Raw genomic sequence first — 24,699 nt, 5'->3', positions numbered from 1 at the left:
ACAAAAGCAGCAGGATGAATTCTGAAGTGTTTTGGGCAATATTATCTGCTCATATTCAGCCAAATGCTTCAGAACTCATTGGACGCCGCTTCACAGTGCAGATGGACAATGACCCAAAGCATACTGCAAAAGCAACCAAAGAGTTTTTTAAGGGAAAGAAGTGGAATGTTATGCAATGGCCAAGTCAATCACCTGACCTGAATCCGATTGAGCATGCATTTCACTTGCTGAAGACAAAACTGAAGGGAAAATGCCCCAAGAACAAGCAGGAACTGAAGACAGTTGCAGTAGAGGCCTGGCAGAGCATCAGCAGGGATGAAACCCAGCGTCTGGTGATGTCTATGCATTCCAGACTTCAGGCTGTAATTGACTGCAAAGGATTTGCAACCAAGTATTAAAAAGTGAAAGTTTGATTTATGATTATTATTCTGTCCCATTACTTTTGGTCCCTTAACAAGTTAGAGGCACATATGCAAACTGTTGTAATTCCTACACCGTTCACCTGATTTGGATGTAAATACCCTCAAATTAAAGCTGACAGTCTGCAGTTAAAGCACATCTTGTTTGTTTCATTTCAAATCCATTGTGGTGGTGTATAGAGCCAAAAATGCTAGAATTGTGTCGATGTCCCAATATTTATGGACCTGACTGTAATATTCTAATTTTCTGAGATTGTGGATTTGGGGTTTTCATGAGCTGTAAGCCATAATCATCACAATTATGACAAATCACGGCTTGAACTATCTTGATTTGCATGTAATGAGTCTATCTCATATATTAGTTTTACCTTTTAAGTTGCATTACTGAAATAAATGAACTTTTGCACGATATTCTAATTTTTCGCGTTTCACCTGTATCTATGAGGGAACAGCGTTTACACCCTAACACAGGAAGTATGTTAGGACTACAGAACACCCTTTCATCATAACATAAGGCTGAGGTGTTCAGTAGTCCAAAGAGAGAGCTGTGAACAATGTAGCTGATAACAATAAGCAGAAGCAGAGAACAGGAAAGTAAAGAGTTCACTGGATTTTTGGCAGGTATCTTTTTGCTCTTATCGAACAGTCCCAACAAAGCACTTCCAATGGCAAAAGACAAAAAAGGAACAAACAAGAGGGTTTTTATAGACCTAATTCTACTTTACTGAGAGCATTCTTTATTGTAATCAGTTCCTGCTGGCTCCTGAACTCTACGTTCACGGCTCAATCCCTGCTCCATCACATTTACAATACAGTCTACATTTAAACAGTAAGATTTAAGGTATCAGGAGGGAAACCTGTGGATGATGGAATCAAATATGGTGCTCAGCTGGTCTCACCTGTTTGAACGTGGAATCTTTGGTCCAGTCCAAGAAATGAGGTCTGAAGGGACAAAATGGGAGGAGCCAGCCCAATAACAAGGCTGCTGCTGCCCAAAATGTTAACAACGGCAATGGCAGTGTACACGAAGGGTCCAGAGGTCACCATGAACGAGTAGCTCTCTGACAATGTATAGACCTAAAATAAACAAATAAAACAGTAAACCAATGAAAACTCTCCAAATCATATTATTCTTCATCTATGTTATTAAATCATTAGCATGCCCCTACTACATTCCTCACCAGAATTCAGATCACACTGAATTATGCAGAACCCTGCCGCTAATTCTGACCCCACTCTCCTTCATGAACCCCCACCTCCCCTTTTATTTTCTTCTAAATGACCAAATACAGAGATGTTAAGGTAAAATGTATATAGCGATATCAATAGTTGGTCAAGAGGCAGGACAGTGGCACACAATCTGAAGAACCGCAAGCTTTGACGTGTTTTCACCCTTAACATGCTCTGGATTGATATGGTACAATGATGATGGAAGATCATAAGAGTATGTGCTTTACTTCACCAGTTTATTGGCCCAGTAAACCCCATATATATTAATTTATTACAAGTGTTTATATATACTGGCAAGCATTTAGACAGTACTTTACATACTGTACATTCACATCAGTTCCTGCCCCCAAGGAACTCACAATCTAAGGTCCCTATCTTATATTCACACACATACTAGGGCTAATGTAGACAGGAGCCAACTAACATACCAGCATGGCTTTGAGGAGTAAACTCATGCAAGCACAAGGAGAACATGCAAACTTCATGGAAATAGTGCCCTGGCTGGGACCCCAGTGCTAGAAGGCAGAAAGATTATTCACTAAGCCACTGTATTACACACACACACTTTATTGCCAAACATATTGGGACAGCCCTCCAAATCATTGGATTCAGGTGTTCCAATCCCCTCCATGGCCACAGGTGTATAAAATCAAGTACCTAGGCATGCAGACTGCTTCTACAAACATTTGTGAAAGAATGGGTCGCTCTCAGGAACTTTTTGAGTGTTGAGTGGGTGAGACTGTCTGCTATGGAGTCACATGATCAGCCTCAGTATTCAGTTGTGCAAAAAGCCAGCCAATGGCATGACCTGTTTTTACTGTGTTTACAAACAAACGGTCTCTGGTTAGTGTATGTTTACAGTGATAATCCAATTTGCCTGAATCTTACTGTCAAGGGGCAGAGAGAGTCACTGCTGTGCTGTGTCTGAGCACTTTGTAGCCATCAAAGCGAACACTTAAACACAAATAAATACAATGACGTAAATGTCTTCTGAGTGGGGTTGCTAAATCTTACAATCCACAATCGTGTAAAGGTTCTTCCTGGGCGTTTTTTTTTTTTAAGATAGGCTTAAGGCCTGGTTCACACAATGTGTGTTTTATTGCTTTTTTTTAGAAATGCACTACAGTCCATTTAACATGGTTTCCAATGGGACATGTTCACATCTATATATTTTTGAGCTGCTGTGTTTTTGGAAAGGGTCAGAGACTCTTTTAAATGCAAAATGTTGTGTTTTTGGATCAATGGAGACACTGCAGAAAATGCACGCAGTGCGTATGAATCAGTGAATTCAAGCGTGGTACTGTGATAGGTTGCCACCCGTGCATTAAGTTCATCCATGAAATTTCCTTGCTACTATATATTCCACGGTCAACTGTTAGTGGTATTATAACAAAGTGGAAGCAACTGGGAACAACAGCAACTCAGCCACCAAGTGGTAGGCCACGTAAAATGACAGAGCGGGGTCAGTGAATGCTGAAGCGCACAAACTGTCTGCAGTCAATAGCTAAAGACCTCCAAACTTCATGTGGCCTTCAGATTAGCACAACAACAGTGCATAGAGAGCTTCATAAAATGGGTGTCCATTGCCGAGCAGCTGTATCCAAGCCTTACATCACCAAGTGCAATGCAAAGCGGCGAATGCAGTGGCGTAAAGCACGCCGCCACTGGACTCTAGAGCAATGAAGACATGTTCCCTGTAGTGACAAATCACGCTCTTCTGTCTGGCAATCCGATGGACATGTCTGGGTTTGGTGGTTTCCAGGAGAATGGTACTTGCTTGACTGCATTGTGCCAAGCGTAAAGTTTGGAGGAGGGGGAATTATGGTGTGGGGTTGTGTTTCAGGGGATGGGCTTGGCCCCTTAGTTCCAGTGAAGGGAATTTCCTCTTCAGGCATCAGCATACCAAGACATTTTGGACAATTTCATGCTCCCAACTTTGAGGGAACAGTTTGGGGATGGCCCCTTCCTGTTCCAACACGATTGTGCACCAGTGCACAAAGCAAGGTCCATAAAGACATGGATGAGCAAGTTTGGGGTGGAGAAACTTGACTGGCCTGCACAGAGTCCTGACCTCAACCCAATAAAACACCTTTGGGATGAATTAAGAGTGTAGACTGCGAGCCAGGCTTCTCGTCCAACATCAGTGCCTGACCTCACAAATGCGCTTCTGGAAGAATATCGAACATTCCCATAGACACACTCCTAAACCTTGTGGACAGCCTTCCCAGAAGAATTGAAGCTGCAAAGGGCGGGGCCAACTCAATATTGAACCCTATGGACTAAGAATGGGATGCCAGCAAAGTTCATGTGCGTGTAAAGGCAGGCGTCCCAATACTTTTGGCAATATAGTGTGTGTGTGTGTGTATATATATATATATATATATATATATATACACACACACACATACATATACACACACAGTATAAGTCCTGGATGTGGCGGAAAACAACCTTGAATCTTGTTCTCCAAAATTGTCACTTTCACACCGGCAAATCATGTAGTGTTTCTATATTTTTTTATATATATATCTATATATATTTGCTTTGACTTTTTCCATGTTAACTGAGAGTTAACTGAGAGTTTGTATTGTTAAGACTGTTGGTTTGTTTATCCAGGATCTGTGTCTCTAGGAAGACCAATTGTCACCTTATAACACCCGAGTGTCCCATTGCTTCTAAAGCATAACACCTTGGGGAAAGTTAGCAGCACAGAGTGACACAAGGATCAATCTGTGGCAGTTGGAAGACACGCAATGCGCATTGGTTTATACCAGTCTAGTGTGAAGGAGGTTCTTGCACATTTGTGGACACCAAAGGATATACCCAAGATCATACTATATGCACAACATTTTGGCTTCATTCAAACTGGCGCTGACACCTGTTCTGCGCACAGGCTGCATTTATTATTGTGTCTGCATCCACCCCGATCTGTGCCCTGCCAGCCTACAGAGGAGGATGCAGATGCAATGGCTGTATGCATACAACCGTATGTAAGAATTTGATATGTGTACAGGAATGGGTGCACAGATCCGAATGCAGGTAGTGTGTGTTCAATACAGTCAATGCATCTGTATCCAGCTCTATAGTCTACCTATGCACAGCTCAGGGTGGATGCTGGTGCAATAACAAATGCTGTCTGCATGCTGCATGCAGAACAGGTGTCAATGCCCATCTGAATTAATTCTTTAAACAGGGCAGCACAGTGGCTAAATGGTTAGCACTTCCACCTAGCAGTACTAGGGTCATTGGTTCGAATCCCAGCCACGGCATCACCTGCCTGGAGTTTGCATGTTCTCCCTGTGCCTGCGTGGGTTTCCTCCAGGTACTCCGGTTTCCTCCCACACTCCAAAGACATGCTGGTAGGTTAATTGGATCCTGTCTAAATTGGCCCTAGTATGTGTATGTATGAATGTAAGCTAGGGACCTTAGATTGTACACCCCTTGAGGATTAAGGACTGATGTGAATGTACAATATATGTGTAAAGCGATGCGTAAATTGACGGCGCTATATAAGTACCTGAAATAATAATAATATCCAGTATCAGATATATTATTTCTTGTTAGGTGCAGCATTCTGGGTAATGTGTCAGTGTAACAACCCCCCACCCCCTCCCCAGCTAAAGATGCCTTCATCTGTTTTAGACTCATTTTTGTTCAGACATGATCCAGGATCACCATCTATTGCCTGGACTGAGATGCTGGCACAAAGACGAAACAATCAAGTAAATCCTGATGCCTCTACACTTCTAGGTTATGCCCACAAATGTATGACATAAATCAGCCCCTGCTGCACTGCAGACTGTCACTTTGTGATTTGCTACAAAATTACAAAGTTGCAATCTGACTGCTGGGGGAGAGGAGACTGAGGAAAAGCTTCCTCCTGCCTGCAGAAGACTGATGACATCTTAGCCTAAGCAAAGTCACTGACTGGAGCTCAAGTGTGGCTTTTCAATGATAAAAGGTGGCGCTTTACAGAAAAACAAAACAGTTGCTGTATATTATATATTAGGAAATATCAAAATCAAGAACATGGGGATGTGACCTTAAACTAACTGGAGGAAAGTTCAAACTAATCTCAGAAAGTACTATATTACTGAACGAGTACTTGATGTGTGGAATAAACTTCCAGCAGAGGTAGTGAGCCAGTCCACAGTAAATAGCTTCAAACATGCTTGGGACAAGCATAGATCTATACTCAGAAAAAGAAGCTAGCAAAAAAACATAGGCAGACTCGATGATCCACTCTGCCGTTTTCTGCCCTCACTTTTCTATGTTTGTGGTATTGTAATAATAATTTATTCATGCAGACTGTAGTTATTGAAAGTTTAAAATATATATACACACACACACACACACATATATATATATATATATATATATATATATATATATATATATATATATATATATATATATATATATAAAAGTCAACTGATCGACTGACCAACTAATTGACTATGAAAATAGTTGACAACTATTTTCATAATTGATTATGTCAATGAGTTGTTTCAGCCCTACTACCTAAACACACTGAGAACTAGGTTACAAAAAACACTTTTTTTTTAATCCTACCTAAAACACACTCACCCTGGCCATGACCTTTAACCCCGATACTATCCTAAATCAAGCCATGGTCTAACAATTTGTCCAACACTTTTTTTTGCCATTCTTTGCCTCTGGGTGAAGGAAAAAAAAAAACACTGGAGGAAATTGGAATTTATAAAAACTGGAGCAGAGAGAATATAGAGCAGATGCACATGCCAACCAATCAGATTTTATCTTTTGTTTTTAAAGCTTAACTAAATAAGCTGAAGATAGACATTGATCCCCACTCAGAGGAGAAAGAACCGTACAGAGGTAGGTTTTATTGAGTGATCACTGTAACAGCCAATCACAGGCTTAGTGATCATGTGATCGAGAGCCAATCCTCCTGGCTCCCAAATATTAGTGCCAGACCAGGAGCAGTTGGTGACAGCTCAGTCTTTGTGCTGGGAGCATGCTATGGAGCACCTCTGAAGAAAGCCAACTTCTGTTGGGCCACATATATTTGTGAGCTCGGCGTGAAGGGGTTAAGGAAGGCCATCACTTTAAATCTCTATCAGTAGCAGTCGCAGACTGGGGGAAAAATTATTTCACTTTTGGTAAAGGAAGAGATTCTTTACAGTGAGAGCAATACAGTTGTGAAGTGCTTTACCGTATGAACTAGCAATAGCGACATATATGAAGGTATTTTTTTTTTTTTTTTACAGTATCCTCTGTATATTATATTTCAATATCCAGAATTGTTACAATTAAATATATGTGAATGTTTTGATCCAAGGAATAGAGGTGACTGCCTCTGTGGAAAGATTCTCAGACAAACAAACAGGAAATCAGACCCCACCAAGAACGAACTCTCACTTCTGGGTGGAGTGACCTGTTCTATCTCCATGTGTGAGCTGTTCATCTTTTCTGCTGTGTGTCATCTCTACTTTCTGTGCACATTTTCTACTTTCATTCCCGGTATGCATACAGACAATCTCAGCTTTACTGTGGATTATCCAAAACGTATTTCTCTGTATCTATATTTAGCTGCCTCATCAATAATGTACAGGGGATCTTCTGAGGTCGGGATAAGCAGGGAATCACACAAACATATCAAGTAAATTATTCGTATTTCCCATAAAGGAAAACATTTCTCTTACAACTGCAGGACCTCGGGGCACATTTCTTGTTCAATTCATCAGAACACGGATGTGAAAATGCTCTCTAGGAAAATTAAATCTGATCATCAGGCTTACCTGCAGTCTTGCACAGTTGTACAGGCTCCTGTCCCGTACTGGAATTAGTTAGGCCTGGTTCACACTACAGAAACACAGTCCAAATGCGTTCCGAATGTGTTTCTGCATGCACGTTTTTGAAATATTTTAAGGGCGTTCCGAAGCATTTTTGATGAGTTTTTGACACATTCTAGAGCGCTTTTGATGCTTTCTATTTCATTTTTTCACCACTTTTTCTTCAATTTAAATAGGGGCATGTACATTCCAGTGTGTTTTTTATGCATTTTACCACATTCCAGTACAGTTCTGTGCAGGAAAAATGCAGCCTTTTCTACTTTTTTTTTTCAACAACCAGAACACGCTGGAACTGCAAGCACTGATGTGAACTATGACAGTGACAACCATATCACCTACGTTCTGTGCATTTTGGATGCAGAAAAAAAGCAACTGAAACGCATGCAGTGTGAACTGGCCCTCACTCTGATTTCACTGCACACAGTGAGCTTCTCACAATGTGCATTAGAGGATGCAAGGAAGTCAGATAGAGCCTTCCTCATTTCCTAGCTGAAGAACATCCAGCAATGTCTACGCCTTTCTTTGCCCAACCCATCATCTACCTTTGACTGTCCTTGCCCAGCCCTTTTCTTAAAGTGGTTCTAAACGCTCAAGGTTATTTTACCTTCATGTATTCTATGCATGAAGGAAAAAAAACCTGTGTGCAGCGGCTCCCCCAATCCTTACCTGAGCCCCCACTGATCCAACCAATGATGAGAGAGTGGAGGCGGCGAGTCACTGCTCTATGTCTTATGGATGCACTGAGCAGCGGCTCGGGGGAGAGCACGCAGTGGTGCCCCCAGGGTGAGCGACTTTGCTGTTTGAGGGGAGGAGCCAGAAGCACTGGTGAGGACCCAAAAAGAAGAGGATCGGAGCTGCTCTGTGCAAAATCACTGCACAAAGTAGGTAAGTATAGACATGTTTGTTATTTAAAAAAAAACAAAGCTTTAGTGTTACTTTAATTGCATTTCAGTAATTTAATCATGGAGGCTCAGCATCACATGTGGGTGTCACCTAAGGTGGTCCGCATGCAAACACAGCCTGCCTAGGAATGCCCACTTGTCCAGAGGTGTGTGCAAGGTTGGGAGGGGTGAGTTACTTAACGTGTGGCTCAACCCACAAGTGTTTGCTGTTGTCTAAGTCCCTGCCCACTAGGAACATTTTTCTTTACCTCCTTCCCTCGAGATACAAAAGAAAATGAGAGGAAATCTCTACAAAGTAAGGAGAAACCCCTCAGTTGCTCACTTTCTGTAACAGTGATCAGGTCACCAGGACAAATAGGATGAATCCTCGGGGAATAGGGACACAGGCAGCAATATAAATCTGAGAGGGGCTTTACCCTTTGTTTAGTTATAATTTTGGCTATGCATACATGTGAAACTTGAAAAATTAGAATACCGTGCAAAAGTTTATTTATTTCAGTAATGCAACTAAAAGGTGAAACTAATATATGAGATAGACTCATTACATGTAAAGCAAGATAGTTCAAGCCGTGATTTGTCATAATTGTGATGATTATGGCTTACAGCTCATGAAAACACCAAATCCACAATCTCAGAAAATTAGAATATTACATGCAATCAATAAAACAAGGATTGTACATAGAACAAAATCGAACCTCTGAAAAGTAAAAGCATGCATATGTACTCAGTACTTGGTTTGGGCCCCTTTTGCAGCAATTACTGCCTCAATGCGGCGTGGCATGGAAGCTATCAGCCTGTAGCACTGCTGAGGTGTTATGGAAGACCAGGATGCTTCAATAGCTGCCTTCAGCTCTTCTGCATTGTTCGGTCTCATGTCTCTCATCTTTCTCTTGGCAATGCTCCATAGATTCTCTATGGGGTTCAGGTCAGGCGAGTTTGCTGGCCAATCAAGCACAGTAATCCCACGGTCATTGAACCAGGTTTTGGTGCTTTTGGCAGTGTGGGCAGGTGCCAAGTACTGCTGGAAAATGAAGTCAGCATCCCCATAAAGCTCGTCTGCAGAAGGAAGCATGAAGTGCTCCAAAATCTCCTGGTAGATGGCTGCGTTGACCCTGGACTTAATGAAGCACAGTGGACCAACACCAGCAGATGACATGGCTCCCCATATCAACAGACTGTGGAAACTTCACACTGGACTTCAAGCATCTTGCAGTGTGTGCCTCTCCATTCTTCCTCCATACTCTGGGTCCTTGGTTTCCAAATGAGATGCAAAAGTTGCTCTCATCAGAAAAGAGGACTTTGGACCACTAAGCAACAGACCAGGTCTGTTTTTCTTTAGCCCAGGTAAGACGCTTCTGACGTTGTTTGTTGTTCAGGAGCGGCTTGACAAGAGGAATACGACATTTGAAGCCCATGTTCAGGATCCGTCTGTGTGTGGTCGCTCTTGATGCACTGACTCCAGCCTCAATGCTCTCCTTGTGAAAGTCCCCAACACTTTTGATTGGCCTTTTCCTGACAATCCTCTCCAGGCTGCTGTCATCCCTGCTGCTTGTGCACCTTTTTCTTCCACACTTTTCCCTTCCACATAACTTTCTATTAATGTGCTTTGATACAGCATTTTGGGAACATCCAACTTCTTTTGCAATTACCTTTTGAGGCTTTCCCTCCTTATGGAGGGTGTCGATGATGGTTTTCTGCACAACTGTCAGGTCAGCAGTCTTTTCCATGATTGCGATTCCTACTGAACCAGACTGAGAGAACATTTAAAGGCTCAGGAACCCTTTGCAGGTGTTATGGCTTAATTAGCTGATTAGAGTGGGACACTTTGAGCCGAGAATATTGCACCTTTTCACAATATTCTCATTTTCTGAGATTGTGGATTTGGGGTTTTCATGAGCTGCAAGCCATAATCATCACAATTATGACACATCACGGCTTGAACTATCTTGCTTTGCATGTAATGAGTCTATCTCATATATTAGTTTCACCTTTTAAGTTGCATTACTGAAATAAATGAACTTTTGCACGATATTCTAATTTTTCGAGTTTCACCTGTATACTATAAGGACAAAACAATGTTTCTCAAAATACATAGACTGAAAAAAATCAAGGATGTGCCAGGTAAAAAGTTACATTATTTAGCCAGCATATTTACCCCTACCTATTATTTCAACCATTTGGATATTTTTACTTTTATGACTTTGCATAAACGTTATTAGAGTAGACGAATTCAAACTTTCAAAAAAGAACCTCTGTGTCTGTTTGATGTTCCTACACTAAATCATTCTTTGTCCAGCAAATGTCTAATCTACAGCAACAAGTACTTCCTTCCCTGCATTTCCTGCCCCAGAGCATCATGGCAATCCTTGAAAGAGATCCTTGTTCCTAAACTTCAGCAAAAACCACTGACTCAAGCTGGCACCAGTATGCAAAGACAGTGCAGTGTGCCAGAAGGGCAGATGTGAAGATCAAACCAAGCGCACCTTCTAGACCTACTGGGCATCACTGATGCTGGAGGAGAAGGCAATAAACAGGTCGGCCAGTGGAGAGCGACTAAACTGCACTGCTAACAAACTCGTTCCAGCAAAACAGTTTAGTTCAGATTTAAGAACAGGAGAAGCTTCAGGCAACCTCCCTGAATGCAAATAAACCTTTCTAAATCAGTAAATTACTTTTGGGCAAGTGAAGCTTTTGGCAGAGCTGTATGTAAATGCTCGGACTAATATACAAATATTTCCCACAGTGCATTGCCAGTTCTTGTCTGGACTTGGGTGCATATTTTTAAAGACTGGCAAATATAAGTGTGTGTGTGTGGATATACAGCATAAATGGTCATATCATACATCACAAATCAACACTGATTACCGAAAAGTGCATAATCAAGCCTCCCCTTGCTGCAATACTTACCTTCAATCCACAGTTGTCTCCTATAGAATCTTGTCTCTGCCACAAGATGTCTTCATTTGTCCTGGTAGCATGACACCCAGCATCATTCAATGTGACTCAGGACATACTGTGAGTGCAGGGCATCGTGGACCTGCCCTGAGGGGCTGTAACCAGGGTGCCCTTTGAGTTGAGATCTACTCAATCATAATCATAATGATAACAGAAATTACCCAAATGGACCTGATCAAAGATTTCCAAACCCTGGAATGTTTGGCCTTGGTACACAAGGTGACACACACAGGTTAAAATGCCAATTAAAGGTTAATTTCCACACCCGTGGCTTTTTAAATTGCAATTCGTGTTTGTGTATAAATAATCAATGAGTTTGTTAGCTCTCACGTAGATTCTGAGCCATGAGGAGCAGAAAAGAACTGTCAAAAGAACTGCATAACAGGAGAATGGAACTTTATAAAGATGGAAAAGAATATAAAAAAAATCCAAATCCTTGAATATGCCAGTCAGTACTGTTCAAACACTTATTAATAAGTGGAAAATTTGGGGATCTCTTGATACCAATCCAAGGTCAGCCACATTGCAGCCACAACTGCCAGAAGAATTGTTCAGGATACAAAGAAAAACCCACAGGTAACCTCAGGACAAATACAGGCTGCTCTGGAAAAAGACGGCATGGTTGTTTCAAGGAGCGCAATGCAATACTTGAATGCAAATACTTGAACATTAAATGAGCTGCATGGTCAAGTTGCCAGAAAGAACTCTTTACTGCACCAGTGCCACAAAAAAGCCTGTTTACAATATGCCCAACAACACCTTGACATGCCTCAGCAGGCGCCATTTTAACCTGTGTGTGTCACCTTGTGTGTCTGTACTAAGGCCCAACATTCCAAGATATGTAAACTTTTGATCAGGGCCATTTGGATGATTTATGTTATCATTATGATTTAAAGTGGTAGTGAAGTCCAATTAGTGACTTATACTTACAGGTAAGCCTATAATAAGGCTTACACACATATATACGTTTTACACCTATAGAATAAAGTGCGACAGATAGGAGAGGCAGAAATTGAATTGAGACTAAATAAACTGAATATTGTATCTCTTTCTAATCTGAAGACATGGTGCTCTCCATCACTCACGCGCTGTGATGTGAAGTTACAGTTTTTAAACTGAGATACTTTTTTTCTGACACTTGGGCCAATTAGCTGGCTGTAAATAGAAGCAGTAAGTGTAACTAATTCAGCCACATGATGCAGGTTATTCAGAGGACAACTTATCAATTTACAGAGGTATATACAGTATATCTGAAGTGTAGCACAGGACTGCACACTGTTAGTGTAAACCATGGTACGATGAAGCTCAATTTGCATGAAACGGGTTGGAGGGGTGTACCTGATAGGAGGAAACTGAGGTGAAGCCAGCCTTTGGACTTTTGTTACACTAACAGTGTGTGGCCCCAAGCTAAATTTGGAGTTCTACAATTGAGCTAATCATGCTCCTGCAGCGGACCAGCACCTGGCAGCAGTTAGTTGAACCTGTCTGATAAAACACAGTAGTATCCGATGGCTTTACTTTACATGTTTTGGAGTGTACCTCTGCCACAGATACAGTAATGTAATAGGAACCTCAGTTCAGCACCAATAAATACAAATTTACAAATACATTACAATCATATTTTTTAAAACTGACCAGAGTTCAGCTCAGGGGCGGACTGACCATTTGGAAACTCGGGCACTGCCCGAGAGCCCGGGGTCAGTACGGGGCCCCATGAGATGCCCCTGCTACCTTTTTCATAGGCTTTTTTGAGTTTGGGCAAGGACACAGGGGCCCCATGATCCCCTATTGCCCGGGGGCCCCATGAGTTGTCAGTCCGCCCCTGGTTCAGCTTTATAACCTTACAGAAGTTCTAACCATTGACCACTCCAGCCAGAATTAGAAATGGTGAGATGTTTCGTATTCTCGCCAATGAGAATGATGGACTGCTCATTCTCATTGGTCAGAAAACGGCATGTACTATGAGAAAAATATCAAAACTTTCCTTCTGGCATTTCTTGTGTTAGTGGGCTCACCTCAATTTCCACAGGACGGTTAAAGTTTAGCGTTAGTAATTCCTTGATGGATTCAGTGATGTTCTGGATGTTGGATCCTCTTGACAGAACTGAAAAATAAAAACACTATCATTAATAAAACATTTTTTGTTCGTGTTCTAGCCACACCACATCTGCAGGCTATTCTGATTAGATATTAGAAAGATTACATTTTGGATCATGAAGTATAAAGGCTTGTGCACCACGTTTTGAGAAGTGATGATGCAGGTTTTAGCACCTAACATTGCATAATTCAAAATGGAGAAGGGGGGGGGTAGCACAAATGGGCAGAGCTTTGTGTCACTGGAACACTGAAATATGACTTTAAATGTCACCAAGAATTTCATTTGTATGGAGTCTATTTCCATTATGAAAGTCAAAGTAGCAGCAGCTATGCCATTGTGCTGACATGAATAAGGTGTTGTATGCATTTTTGCAATCCGTGTCCCATTGGAAAGGTTTCCTTTTTCCAGTTCTGTAAACAGAACGTGAAGTTACTAAATCACTCCAAATTAGATTTCCAAAATAGTTCTTTATATTTGTCTGTGCTTATGGCAGTCTATCTTAATATACGTGTAGCCCAGCCACGTTCATTTCACCGATATGAGTCTCGCTATCTTTAGCAGTCACTTTTCTCCCAACATTTAAAAAAATGCAGACTACTTCTGGAATCCAAAGGTTTATTCCATCCTGCTGGCTACTTCTGTCCCCTAGGGAGCACAGTGGTGAGATCTTCCTGCTGAACTTCCCAGCTCAGTTCACACCTAGAAGTCTCACTGCGCTGCAGCAACATTCTAATGCTGGGTACACACAGTAAATTTTTTTTTCATTCAACCCAGCTGGCTGAACGAAAAAAAAAAAAAAAGACTTACAGACCGCCATACTAACATGTCCAATGTTAGTGTTCCGATCTCCCCACTGAGTCGTGGGACTGCCTTCTGTTGGACAAGGAGCTGTTCTCGCAGGCCGAAAGTCAGACGGTTCCTGCCGAACCGACTGTTTTCAGATGATTTTTGGCCTTTGTGTACCCAGCTTGACTATTTTTTTCGTTCAGCCGCTGGGTTGAACGGAAAAAAAAACTTCCTCTGCGTGCCCAGCATTAGGGTTCATTGACACTTCTGTTTCTGAGCATTTTGCTCTGTTGAACAATACAAGCTAAATACCCAGACAATCAAAAATACATTACTTTCATCTAGCCCCATTCACTTCAACGTGCTTCACTGCAACACTTTGTGAGCAACTCTATAGGACTGTACTAAATAATATGCATGGAAATGGTAATGCATAGCAGTATTTTAGATTTGACTGACAAGCAGTTTTCAAGTGACTTAGAATTGCAAGTGACATTTTAAACATATGTAAAAATGGGATTTTCTTTTTCTGATTTCATTAAAAGGACATACTGCAGTACTTAAATCTTGACAGTAGGCTTATAGTGCCAACTCCAGGAGTAGGACACTAAGCACAAAAACAAAAGCACCGCCTAGGTGTGGTCTCTACTAGTGGCCAAACCCTCAACCTGCTCAGTAAGGCCTCTTCCACATGGACAGAGTCCACTTGTTCAGTGGGGAATCTGTCTGCTGATCCACGTTGAGCAAGTGGATTGCTGGTCAATGTCCAGTTCACTTATGCAGAGCAGTCAGATGTAAACAGACTGCCTGTCCATTTACACCAGACTGCTATTTGATCTGAACCGCAAAACAAAAAGCGAAACAGATCCACATCCATCTGTTTTTAGTGGATTGGATGAAGGTGAGTATAAACAGGTACATGTCCGCTTACACCCAACACTCCATAGAGGGCAGTGAAGGGTCCAATTGGGTCCACCAGAAAAACAAACAGGGGGTCCCAATCGGTCCGCTTGTGTGAAAGGGGCCTTAGCTGCAAAGCAGTATAAACAGCAAACAAGAGGTGTTAGTGCTGTATCCTAGAAGGAATGCAGAGAAAGGGATTTTACTATGAGTACAAAAAAAAATAAAAAATTCACACTTCCGTTCATTGAAGGGCGCAGTCGGTACTTGAATCTTGACTATAGGGACATTCCAAAGTAGAGACCATGTAGGGGTCCGAACAACATCCACAGTATGAGGTGCAATATCCCTGTGGGGAAGGCAGGATGATGTCCTCATTAAGCTGAAAAGTGGACACCACCTTTAGTAGGAAGAGCCACAGACGAAGAACCACTTGATCCAAAATCAGGAAAAAGCTGCCAGCTCACAAACCCTACAAGCAGAGGTGGCCAAGAAGGCCACTTTCTGGGAAAGAGTTAGCAAAGGAATGTCCATAATGTTCTCAAAGGGGAGTTTTTGCAGGACAGAAAACACCAAGTCTTGGTCACACAGTGACTTTGGAGGTCTAGTAGGTACCAGATTGCTGTAATACAATTCCAGAATGGACACTGCAGTATGGAATGGTCCTTCCTCACAGTCAACAGTTTTAGATCCACCCCTCTTCCCCAGCAGAGATAAAAACAATGGTAGCACCCCACAGGTACAGAGCAGCTGCTGCAGAGAGAAGAAATGATCCCCAGCAGGATTCACCGCACCACCAGGCTATTTGAGAAATCACACGCAAAAAGAGAGGTCTTCTACAGCATATAACAATAATGGTGTGAACCTCCTGCGCTCAGAATACCTTCAAAAATGAATTAGTTAAGTAATCACGAGAAGCTGCTCACATTAAATCATATACCAATGATCTTCAGCATAAACATGTAGAACCAATGTAGCGCTACTCACTTAAATTAAAATAAACTTAAAAGAAAATGTGAACCAAAATACCTAGTGAATAAATAAGAAATCAATATCCACTAATGTGAAATCATGCGCATAAAACATATATGTGGTAAAACCTAAATCACTAAAGTGAACATAATCATATCCATTAAAGAATACAAGGGTATACACAGGTGTACCAAAATGGCCGCCACGCCAGAAATGCGTCACTACGTTGGGCCGACGCGTTGCGTCACAGTATCATGTGACTTCCTCAGGGCTTCCTAAGGAAGGCCATTTTGGTACACCTGTGTATACCCTTGTACACCCATGCAGATTAGATCCAAAAGCGTGGGATTGGAGCCCTGAACTGTTACTACTATTTTTAATGTAAGTACGCTTTCTATTGTTTGTGACACTTGGTAATAAACATATTACACAATGGAAGCTTGTGTTTTATGTTCCATATGAGTGATTGGCGCAGCATTTAATCTTACTTGGAGAAAGGAGCCAGTGTTGAAGTGCGGATCCCTGGGGGGAGATTCATATACAATGTGAGCAGTTGTTTGGAGTGATACTTACCTGGAGGATCTGTGAGAGGGATCCTAACAAACACTTTGACTCGCAAGGGTCGAATCCTTAAGGTGAGAGGCTGATTCAGCCGGTGTTCGGATGATTTCAAATATCAACTCACTTCTATACACAAATATCAGCACGAGTGTTTTGTGTTCACCTGAGTGTGATCATCTTTAATTTTGGACTTTATATACACGGAAATATATATATATATATATTTTTTTTTGTGTGTGTTTAGGTGCATGTATTGAGTTCACATATATGCACGTTTGGATTTTTTTCACTTTATGGGGTTTATATATACGTGTTAATACACATTGTTGTTGTGTGTGTATATATGTATATATATATATATATATATATATATATATATTCATTTGTAATAAGCACATAATATTCTTTAATGGATATGATTATGTTCACTTTAGTGATTTAGGTTTTACCACATATATGTTTTATGCGCATGATTTCACATTAGTGGATATTGATTTCTTATTTATTCACTAGGTATTTTGGTTCACATTTTCTTTTAAGTTTATTTTAATTTAAGTGAGTAGCGCTACATTGGTTCCACATGTTTCTTCCACAGCATATGCTGGCACCACGGAGCATCTGTAACACACATGCAGACAGGTGTGCTACATGAGGATTGCTGTAATGCTGCAGAATGGCATGATGTCATAAGCTGGTACCAAACCCCAAACAAAGATGGCCGCTGGAGATGCAGCGCCGGCCACCAGGGACATACCACTGTCGAAGCAGCAAGAAAGCACAAGGTTGCAGCCAGGCCAACAACCCCCAGGCCATAGCCCCATACACACATAAAAAAATGGTACAACCAGCCCAGACGCTCTTACCCCTATATTGCTCCCTTTCATAGCTAGGTTATTCATTCCATGTCGTTCCAGTTGCTCAATTTAAATTGTATTCCACAACATGCCTCCAAACGATCTGTTAATCTCTTGTGGCTTCAGGATAGATTGATTGTACCTTACCCTTATTGTCTTAGTAGTTACTGTCAGGATGCAATAGTCCAAGCAGTCCAGCCAGTGCTTGGACTAGACAATCAACCTATGTAATCTACGCTTAACATGTCTGACAGCATGTAACGGACTTGTTAATTATCCTCTGTACACTCATTGTATTCTATAAAAATAAAAAAATAAAAATTTAAAAACTGGCATGACCATAGAAGATGAGGCGGCATTCTGTGGGGGACCGATCAGCCTCTATATACGAACATAGCACAGGTGGCCAGGGTATCTGACAGCCCACCACTTGCTCATATAGGAGTTGAATAAGGGGTTACACTAACCATTCTGCAGGTGTGTAGTGGGTACATGGAGGGTCATTTGGTCAAATGTGTCCCCCTCGTGAGGTCTATCACAGGCCATTGTAAATCCGGCTGCAGTTGTCACCATAAATCCTACACATAGCTAGGTAGGGATCTGCATGTGCTCGATGGCTGAGCTGAGGGGACTACTAGGTTCTAGAATACCCAGCCTGTCACCCAGCTTGGCTGTTGATTAATGATTCTGAAGAAAAATAATAAATAAATTAAAAAAGAAAGAATATCCCTGCTACAGGAAAAGAAATTAGGAATCCCAGCAGGAAACTTAGGTCCTTACTTCTAGACACTGGGCAAAAAAACTAAAATGTTTATAGCAGGTGGTGGGGTTGAGGGGGTTGGTCAGCAGCAGGGGCCATCTTGAGGAGGTGCTTTTGTTTTCCTGCCTAGTGTCAAACTCCTGGAGGTGGTTCTATAACTTTTGCAATCAACATTCAAGTACCAGGCTGTGTCCTTCAATGAATGGAGAAATGCATAGAACATGCATGCAGCATTGATGGACAGTTAGGCATTTTGTAGGAAAATTAAATTAAATTAGGAAAATTCCACCCCCTATTTCTCTGCACAGGCTACAACAGCAGGTGGACAGAACTGGGAACATGTGTGCTGTGACCACTTACCTGCAGTAACTAGGTATGGTTCAGGGTTGGAGACATCGCACACCCGGGTAGGCCTTGTGGTAGTTGGAGAGGATGTGGCCGTGAGTCCAGAGGGAGATGTGATCAGCACAGAGGTTGTACTTGTTGTAGTTTCAGGTTTGGTGGTGCTTGTCGTAGATGCCCGGGTGGTGGAAGTGGTTGTCTCATGCTCAGTATGAGTAACAGGTGCTGAGGCGGAGCTACTTGGAGCAAAAGTTGTGGCTAGTACAGTGTTTAGCTCAGTGGGAGATGAAGACAGACTACTACTTGGAACTTGAGGAGCAATTGGAGTGGACATCAGACTTGCACTCATCTGTGTACTCAAGCTCGGTATGGAGATTGTTGTAGAGAGCGGGTTCATAGATGACTGAGGATTTGGTGAGTTTATAATAGTTTCACGGCTTGCAGTAGATAGAAAGCTTGATGTCAGTATTGAACTTATTGTTGGTAGTAAACTTATGTCAGGTGGCATGCTCAGTTCTTGTGAAATACTGAGTGTTGGTGATGCTAAAAGTTTGCTTGAGACTAATAAAGTATGGGCCTCTAATGTGTCCATAATTGTCGTAGAAATAAAAGCAGGAAGTTCTGTTGTCAGAGGAACAGAGTAAAATGAGGATGTCTGTACAGTCTCCTCAATAAAAGCACTGCTGGTGTGATCTGAATCAAAGGAGGAGGTGGACAAGGCCAGCATGGTGGAACCCAATACAGATGATGAAGGCAGCAGAGAAGAGGTAGCACCAGAAAAAGTTGAGGTATAGAAAATGCCCGATTCAAACACAATGCTTGGGGTCACTTCCCACATCTCAGAAGACTCTAACGGGACATTCAAACTTCTCTCTGTCCAGTCAGCACTAGACAAAGGGGTGAAAGAGACAACAGATGTTGGGTTAACAGTTGGCCAAAGTGTGACCTCTACATTGATGGTGCCTGTGATTGGTGGAACTGATGTCTCCATATCAAAACTACTAAATGCAGTTTCCAATATTGCAAGCATAGAGGATGAGTCCTGAGTTACAACAGCTGACATGTCACTGGGTACTAAGGAGAACGAGGAGGAAACTTCTGGAACTGAAGAAAACAGGTTACTTGTTTCATAGGTGGGAACCACTGAGAAAAAACTGGTGGAGTCAGAAACATTCTCTGACTCAACTAAAGTAAAAAGAGAGGGGCTAAAATACATGACAGATGCAGTTGGCACAAAGGCAGGGGCCTCCACTGTGTTCATAGGTATAAAAAGAGAACTATCGAGGAATGGTGTGGATTCTGGTATTGCTACAATAGTAAGGGTTGACACAAAGTCACCAGCTGACACAGAAGAGACAAACAGTTCAGTGAGAGAAGGCATTAAAATTGTAGATTCTATCACAGAAAACAAGTGTGTCTCCAGGTCTAAGGTTTCTGATGGAAACATACTGACTACTGGGACATTAGTAAAAATTGAGTCAACAAGGCTTGTAAAATCCATAGAGGATTCCAAAACATCCATATAAGTTGAAGAAACGGGAACTACCATAACCGAAGAGAAAACAGACTCAACAACTTCAGCAGAAGACTCAATTAAAAACGGAACATCAGAAACTACACTAGTCTGAATATTTCCTTCTATGGACCCTGAGGGGTTCATGATAATAGTTTCTAAATAATCCTCTGACCACCACTGGGTGTACGTAAAACTGGAGGACATGGTATAAGAAGGCTGGAATGTCTGTTCAAATTGGGATATAAAAACAGGTGTCAGACGTGTGGCTAAAATGTCAGAACTTTTGTTGCTTTCCAAAAGAACGCTCTCTGAGACATCCAGAACTGCAGTATGGGGCCATTCATATGTTGCCGAGGTATCGGGTGAAGAAGTCATTAGCAAGCCCATGGTAGGGCTGGTGGTTGAATCTTGTGCAAGCCCTAGATTTGAAAATATGCTCTGTAAAACATTTTTGGTTGAAATGATGGTGACTTCATCTGAAATGGTCAAGCTTGGCAGATTTACACTACTCTCCAAGAAATTCAGGGTATTTAAAGACATCAAAGGTGTGCTAGAAACCACGGGTGCCAGAGTCACAGAGTCAAAATAAGATAATGTTTTGAGTTCTCTAGATGATGAACTCTCCAAGACAAAACTTTCCCCTTCAAAACCAGAGGTGACAATGTCTACATGTGTTTTTGGCAATGGAAGAGGTTCGGTATTCCAAAACGTTTGTGAGATACTACCAAAAAACTCCTCTTGAGGGTTCAACACATAATGATCAGAAAACATTTGGGTTGGAAAGCTCAGACTAGTCTCAAGCAGTACAAAGGAAGGTGTTGGTTGATTGTTTATTGATTCCAGGATTTCAGAGCTTGAATGATTGATGTCCTCTACTTCAGATGTTGTCACTGAGTTATATAAAACTTGAGATTCATCTAGTGAAGGCTGAGCACTCACAGTTTGAGTGATTAACAAATCATCTTGCTGGACAGCCTGGCTGGAAAATGGCCAGATGGTGTCTGCGGGCGCCATGCTGCTTATGGACTCTGAAAGCTGAATGGCTATTGTTTCGGGGGCGATGCGTTCCTCCAAGGAAAAGTTTTGTGAAGAGACCGCAACAACTTCTTCCAGGGTTGAGGCATTTTGGCTTAATTCTGAAGTTTTGTTCTCTATCAGGAAAAAGGGACCGGCGTGGACAACTACAAGATAAACAAAAAAAATTAGAGTAAGCATTTTATTTCAGGCACAAACACAAAATATTTATGAGATACAGAATGCTAATTGACTTTCCATATCTTAACTCTAAGACAGTTTATTCAAACTGTGTCTCTATGATATTAAAGTATATCTAAATCCCAATTTTTTTTGTTTTAATTTTGAATAGGTATGGTTAAAGCCCCGTGTACTAGAGTTCAAGGGGTGCACTAAGGTCACAAGAGGACACATGATGGTCTGGGGTTTACTGGTAAGAAATGCAGCAAAACTAAAAGAAAAAACGGATGAGAAGGGAAGTGAAAGAAAAAAATATATTCACTGGACACAGAAGTTGTACTCACCAACTTATTTCAGATTCAGTTTTAAATGCAGATATACACTATAAAAAGTATTGGGACACCTCTCCAAATCATTGTCTTCAGGTATTCCAATCCCCCCCATGGCCACAGGTGTAAAAAATCAAGCACCTAGGCATGCAGACTGTTGCTACAAACATTTGTGAAAGAATGGGTCGCTCTTAGGAGCTCAGTGAATTCAAGCGTGGTACTGTGATAGGTTGTCACCTGTGCAATAAGTCCAACCGTGAAATTTCCTTGCTACTAAATATTCCACGGTCAACTGTTAGTGGTATTATAACAAAGCAGAAGCAACTGGGAACAACAGCAAATCAGCCACGAAGTGGTAGGCCATGTAAAATGACAGAACAGGGTCAGCGCATGCTGAAGCGCACAGTGCGCAGAAGTCGCCAACTGTCTGCAGAGTCAGTAGCTAAAGATCTTCAAACTTCATGTGGCCTTCAGAATAGCACAACAAAAGTGCGTAGAGAGCTTCATGGAATGGGTTTCCAAGGCCGAGCAGCTGCATCCAAGCCTTACATCACCAAGTGCAATGCAAAGCTTCAGATGCAGTGTTGTAAAGCACGCCGCCACTGGACTCTAGAGCAGTAGAGACGTGTTCTCTGGAGTGACGAATCACACTTCTCTGTCTGGCAATCTGATGGACATGTGTGGGTTTGGCGGTTGCCAGGAGAACTATATCTGCCTGACTGCATTTTGGACAATTTCATGCTCCCAACTTTGTGGGAACAGTTTGGGGATGGCCCCTTCCTGTTCCATCATGACTGCACACCAGTGTACAAAGCAAGGTCCATAAAGACATGGATGAGCGAGTTTGGGGTGGAGGAACTTGATTGGCCTGTATAGAGTCCTGACCTCAACCCGATAGAACACCTTTGGGTTGAATTCGAGCAGAGACTGTGAGCCAGGTCTTCTCGTTTGACATCAGTACCTGACCACACAAATGCACTTCTGAAAGAATGGTCAAACATTCCCATAGACACACTCCTTAACCTTGTGGATAGCCTTCCCAGAAGAGTTGAAGCTGTTATAGCTGAAAAGGGTGGGCCAACTCAATATTGAACCCTACGGACTAAGACTGGGATGCCATTAAAGTTCATGTGCGTGTAAAGGCAGGCGTCCCAATACTTTTGGCAATATAGTGTATGTGAATATATAGAGTGAACAAATGCAGCGGAACAATAAATAAATAATAAATTACAACAGTGCTTACAATCTGAAACGTGCTTGTGTCAATAGTGATAATAACTCCACTGTGCTCATGAGGGTTAACATATGCTACCTTCCAATGCATACATATACTGCACATAACCAGTGCTATAAATATACCATAAATAGTGCACATACATGCAAAAAAAAAAAATCTTAATGTTGAACTGTCCCTTTAAATCCTAAATCATATCACATGGACCTGTTTGGTATACTTCCTGTATACCGTGATACAAATACACAAACAAAAAGTGTCGATTGGATACAGTCTCTATAGTGGTGAACCGTTCCTTTAAATCCGCTGTATTTTAGGTGAACCAGTGTAATCACATTGCTGTATAAACGTGTACGGTGCTCCTGTGTCACCCCTTAGTGCTCTTCCACCTCCAACACTCTATTGCACCCATAATGACAGGTCAAACTACACTTTTCCCTTTAACCCAGGAGGGTATAATGGTACACAGATCTCCACCTCTGTTTGCCAGCACTTTTAAGCGGATCCAGATTGCTTCATATCCATGTAAAAAAATCTTAATATAGTGTAGTATTTCTGCTAAATTAGCATTTATTAAAACAATATGTGTTAAACTCACATTAAAATGTGTCCTCCTGGGACACTACAGGGTTAAAAACTCACTATACAGTGTGTTTAGCCAGATGTCTATGGAGATCCCTCTTTCAAAATGGCGGCACATGGATCTCTGGTGAATGGCTTGACAGGAGATGACCAGAGACTGCGGACAGTACAGGAGATGATCAAAGACTGTGGACACAGTACAGATGACCAAGAGACTGCAGACAGTACAGGAGATGACCAGAGACTGCAGACACAGTACAGATGACCAGAGACTGCAGACAGTACAGGAGATGACCAGACACTGCAGACAGTACAGGAGATGACCAGAGACTGCAGACAGTACAGGAGATGACCAGACACTGCAGACAGTACAGGAGATGACCAGAGACTGTGGACACAGTACAGATGACCAGAGACTGCAGACAGTACAGGAGATGACCAGACACTGCAGACAGTACAGGAGATGATCAGAGACTGTGGACACAGTACAGATGACCAAGAGACTGCAGACAGTACAGGAGATGACCAGACACTGCAGACACAGTACAGATGACGCACTGACATTTTGCCCCCTTTTTTGGGGGGAAAAAAGTGCATCTTATGGAGCGAAAAATATGGTATTTTGTTAGATTGTAAGCTCGAAAGAGCAGGGCCCTCAAACCCTTCGTGTATTGTATTGCTACTGTCTTGTCTCATGTTCTGTCCCCCTTGCTACTGTACAGAGCTGAGCACACCCATTGGCGCTATATAAATACTGTATAATAATAATAATAATATATGTGGGAACACATTATATGCTAGCTGCACACCTATGTAGGAGGATTTATTGCGCTGAAGGTTTTATACACATAATGTATGTGAATGTTTATTTTATAATGACACAATTTTATCTATTCATAATATAAACCAAACTTTCTCTTTTCTAGTTTCACACAGCTTGTTTTTCACTAACACTGAGCATGTCTGACAGTTTATGACACAAGCCATTATGGAACTTAGTGCTAGATACAGTATGATTTTTCTTATTATTTAGTCAGTCCACCTAAACTTTTGTTGTTGGTAGATGTTGGTCAATAAAACCACCAGATAGTCTCTTTTATATCTTGGGAGCTCTATTGGTAAGATCTCTTGCCTGCTGTGCCCATTATGAGGAGTCCCCACCACCTCTGTGATTTCCTGGGTCTGTACTCCTGTTGTGCCCTTTATCATGAGATCCTATATCCTGCGCACC

At 41.8% G+C, this 24,699-nt stretch overlaps 1 protein-coding gene across 2 annotated transcripts in view; it reads right to left on the bottom strand.

Annotated features, from left to right (window-relative positions):
- KIAA1549 (KIAA1549 ortholog) overlaps positions 1-24,699 on the bottom strand; it is a 137,862-nt gene that overhangs the window by 52,903 nt on the left and 60,260 nt on the right. For both annotated transcript variants that reach the window (XM_089688724.1, XM_089688723.1), the window contains exons 2-4: positions 18,632-21,310; positions 13,356-13,444; positions 1,319-1,496 (exon numbers count right to left, since the gene is read on the bottom strand). In XM_089688724.1, coding sequence (XP_089544850.1) covers positions 1,319-1,496; positions 13,356-13,444; positions 18,632-21,310 — 2,946 coding nt within the window. The remainder of the gene's footprint in view (positions 1-1,318; positions 1,497-13,355; positions 13,445-18,631; positions 21,311-24,699) is intronic.

This window comes from Staurois parvus, unplaced genomic scaffold, assembly GCF_062004578.1.
Source record: "Staurois parvus isolate SC_StPar_1 unplaced genomic scaffold, SC_StPar_1.0 ptg000452l, whole genome shotgun sequence".
Taxonomy (NCBI): domain Eukaryota; kingdom Metazoa; phylum Chordata; class Amphibia; order Anura; family Ranidae; genus Staurois; species Staurois parvus.
Note: the sequence above shows the minus strand (reverse complement) of the source record. Positions and strands in the feature narration are given on the sequence as shown.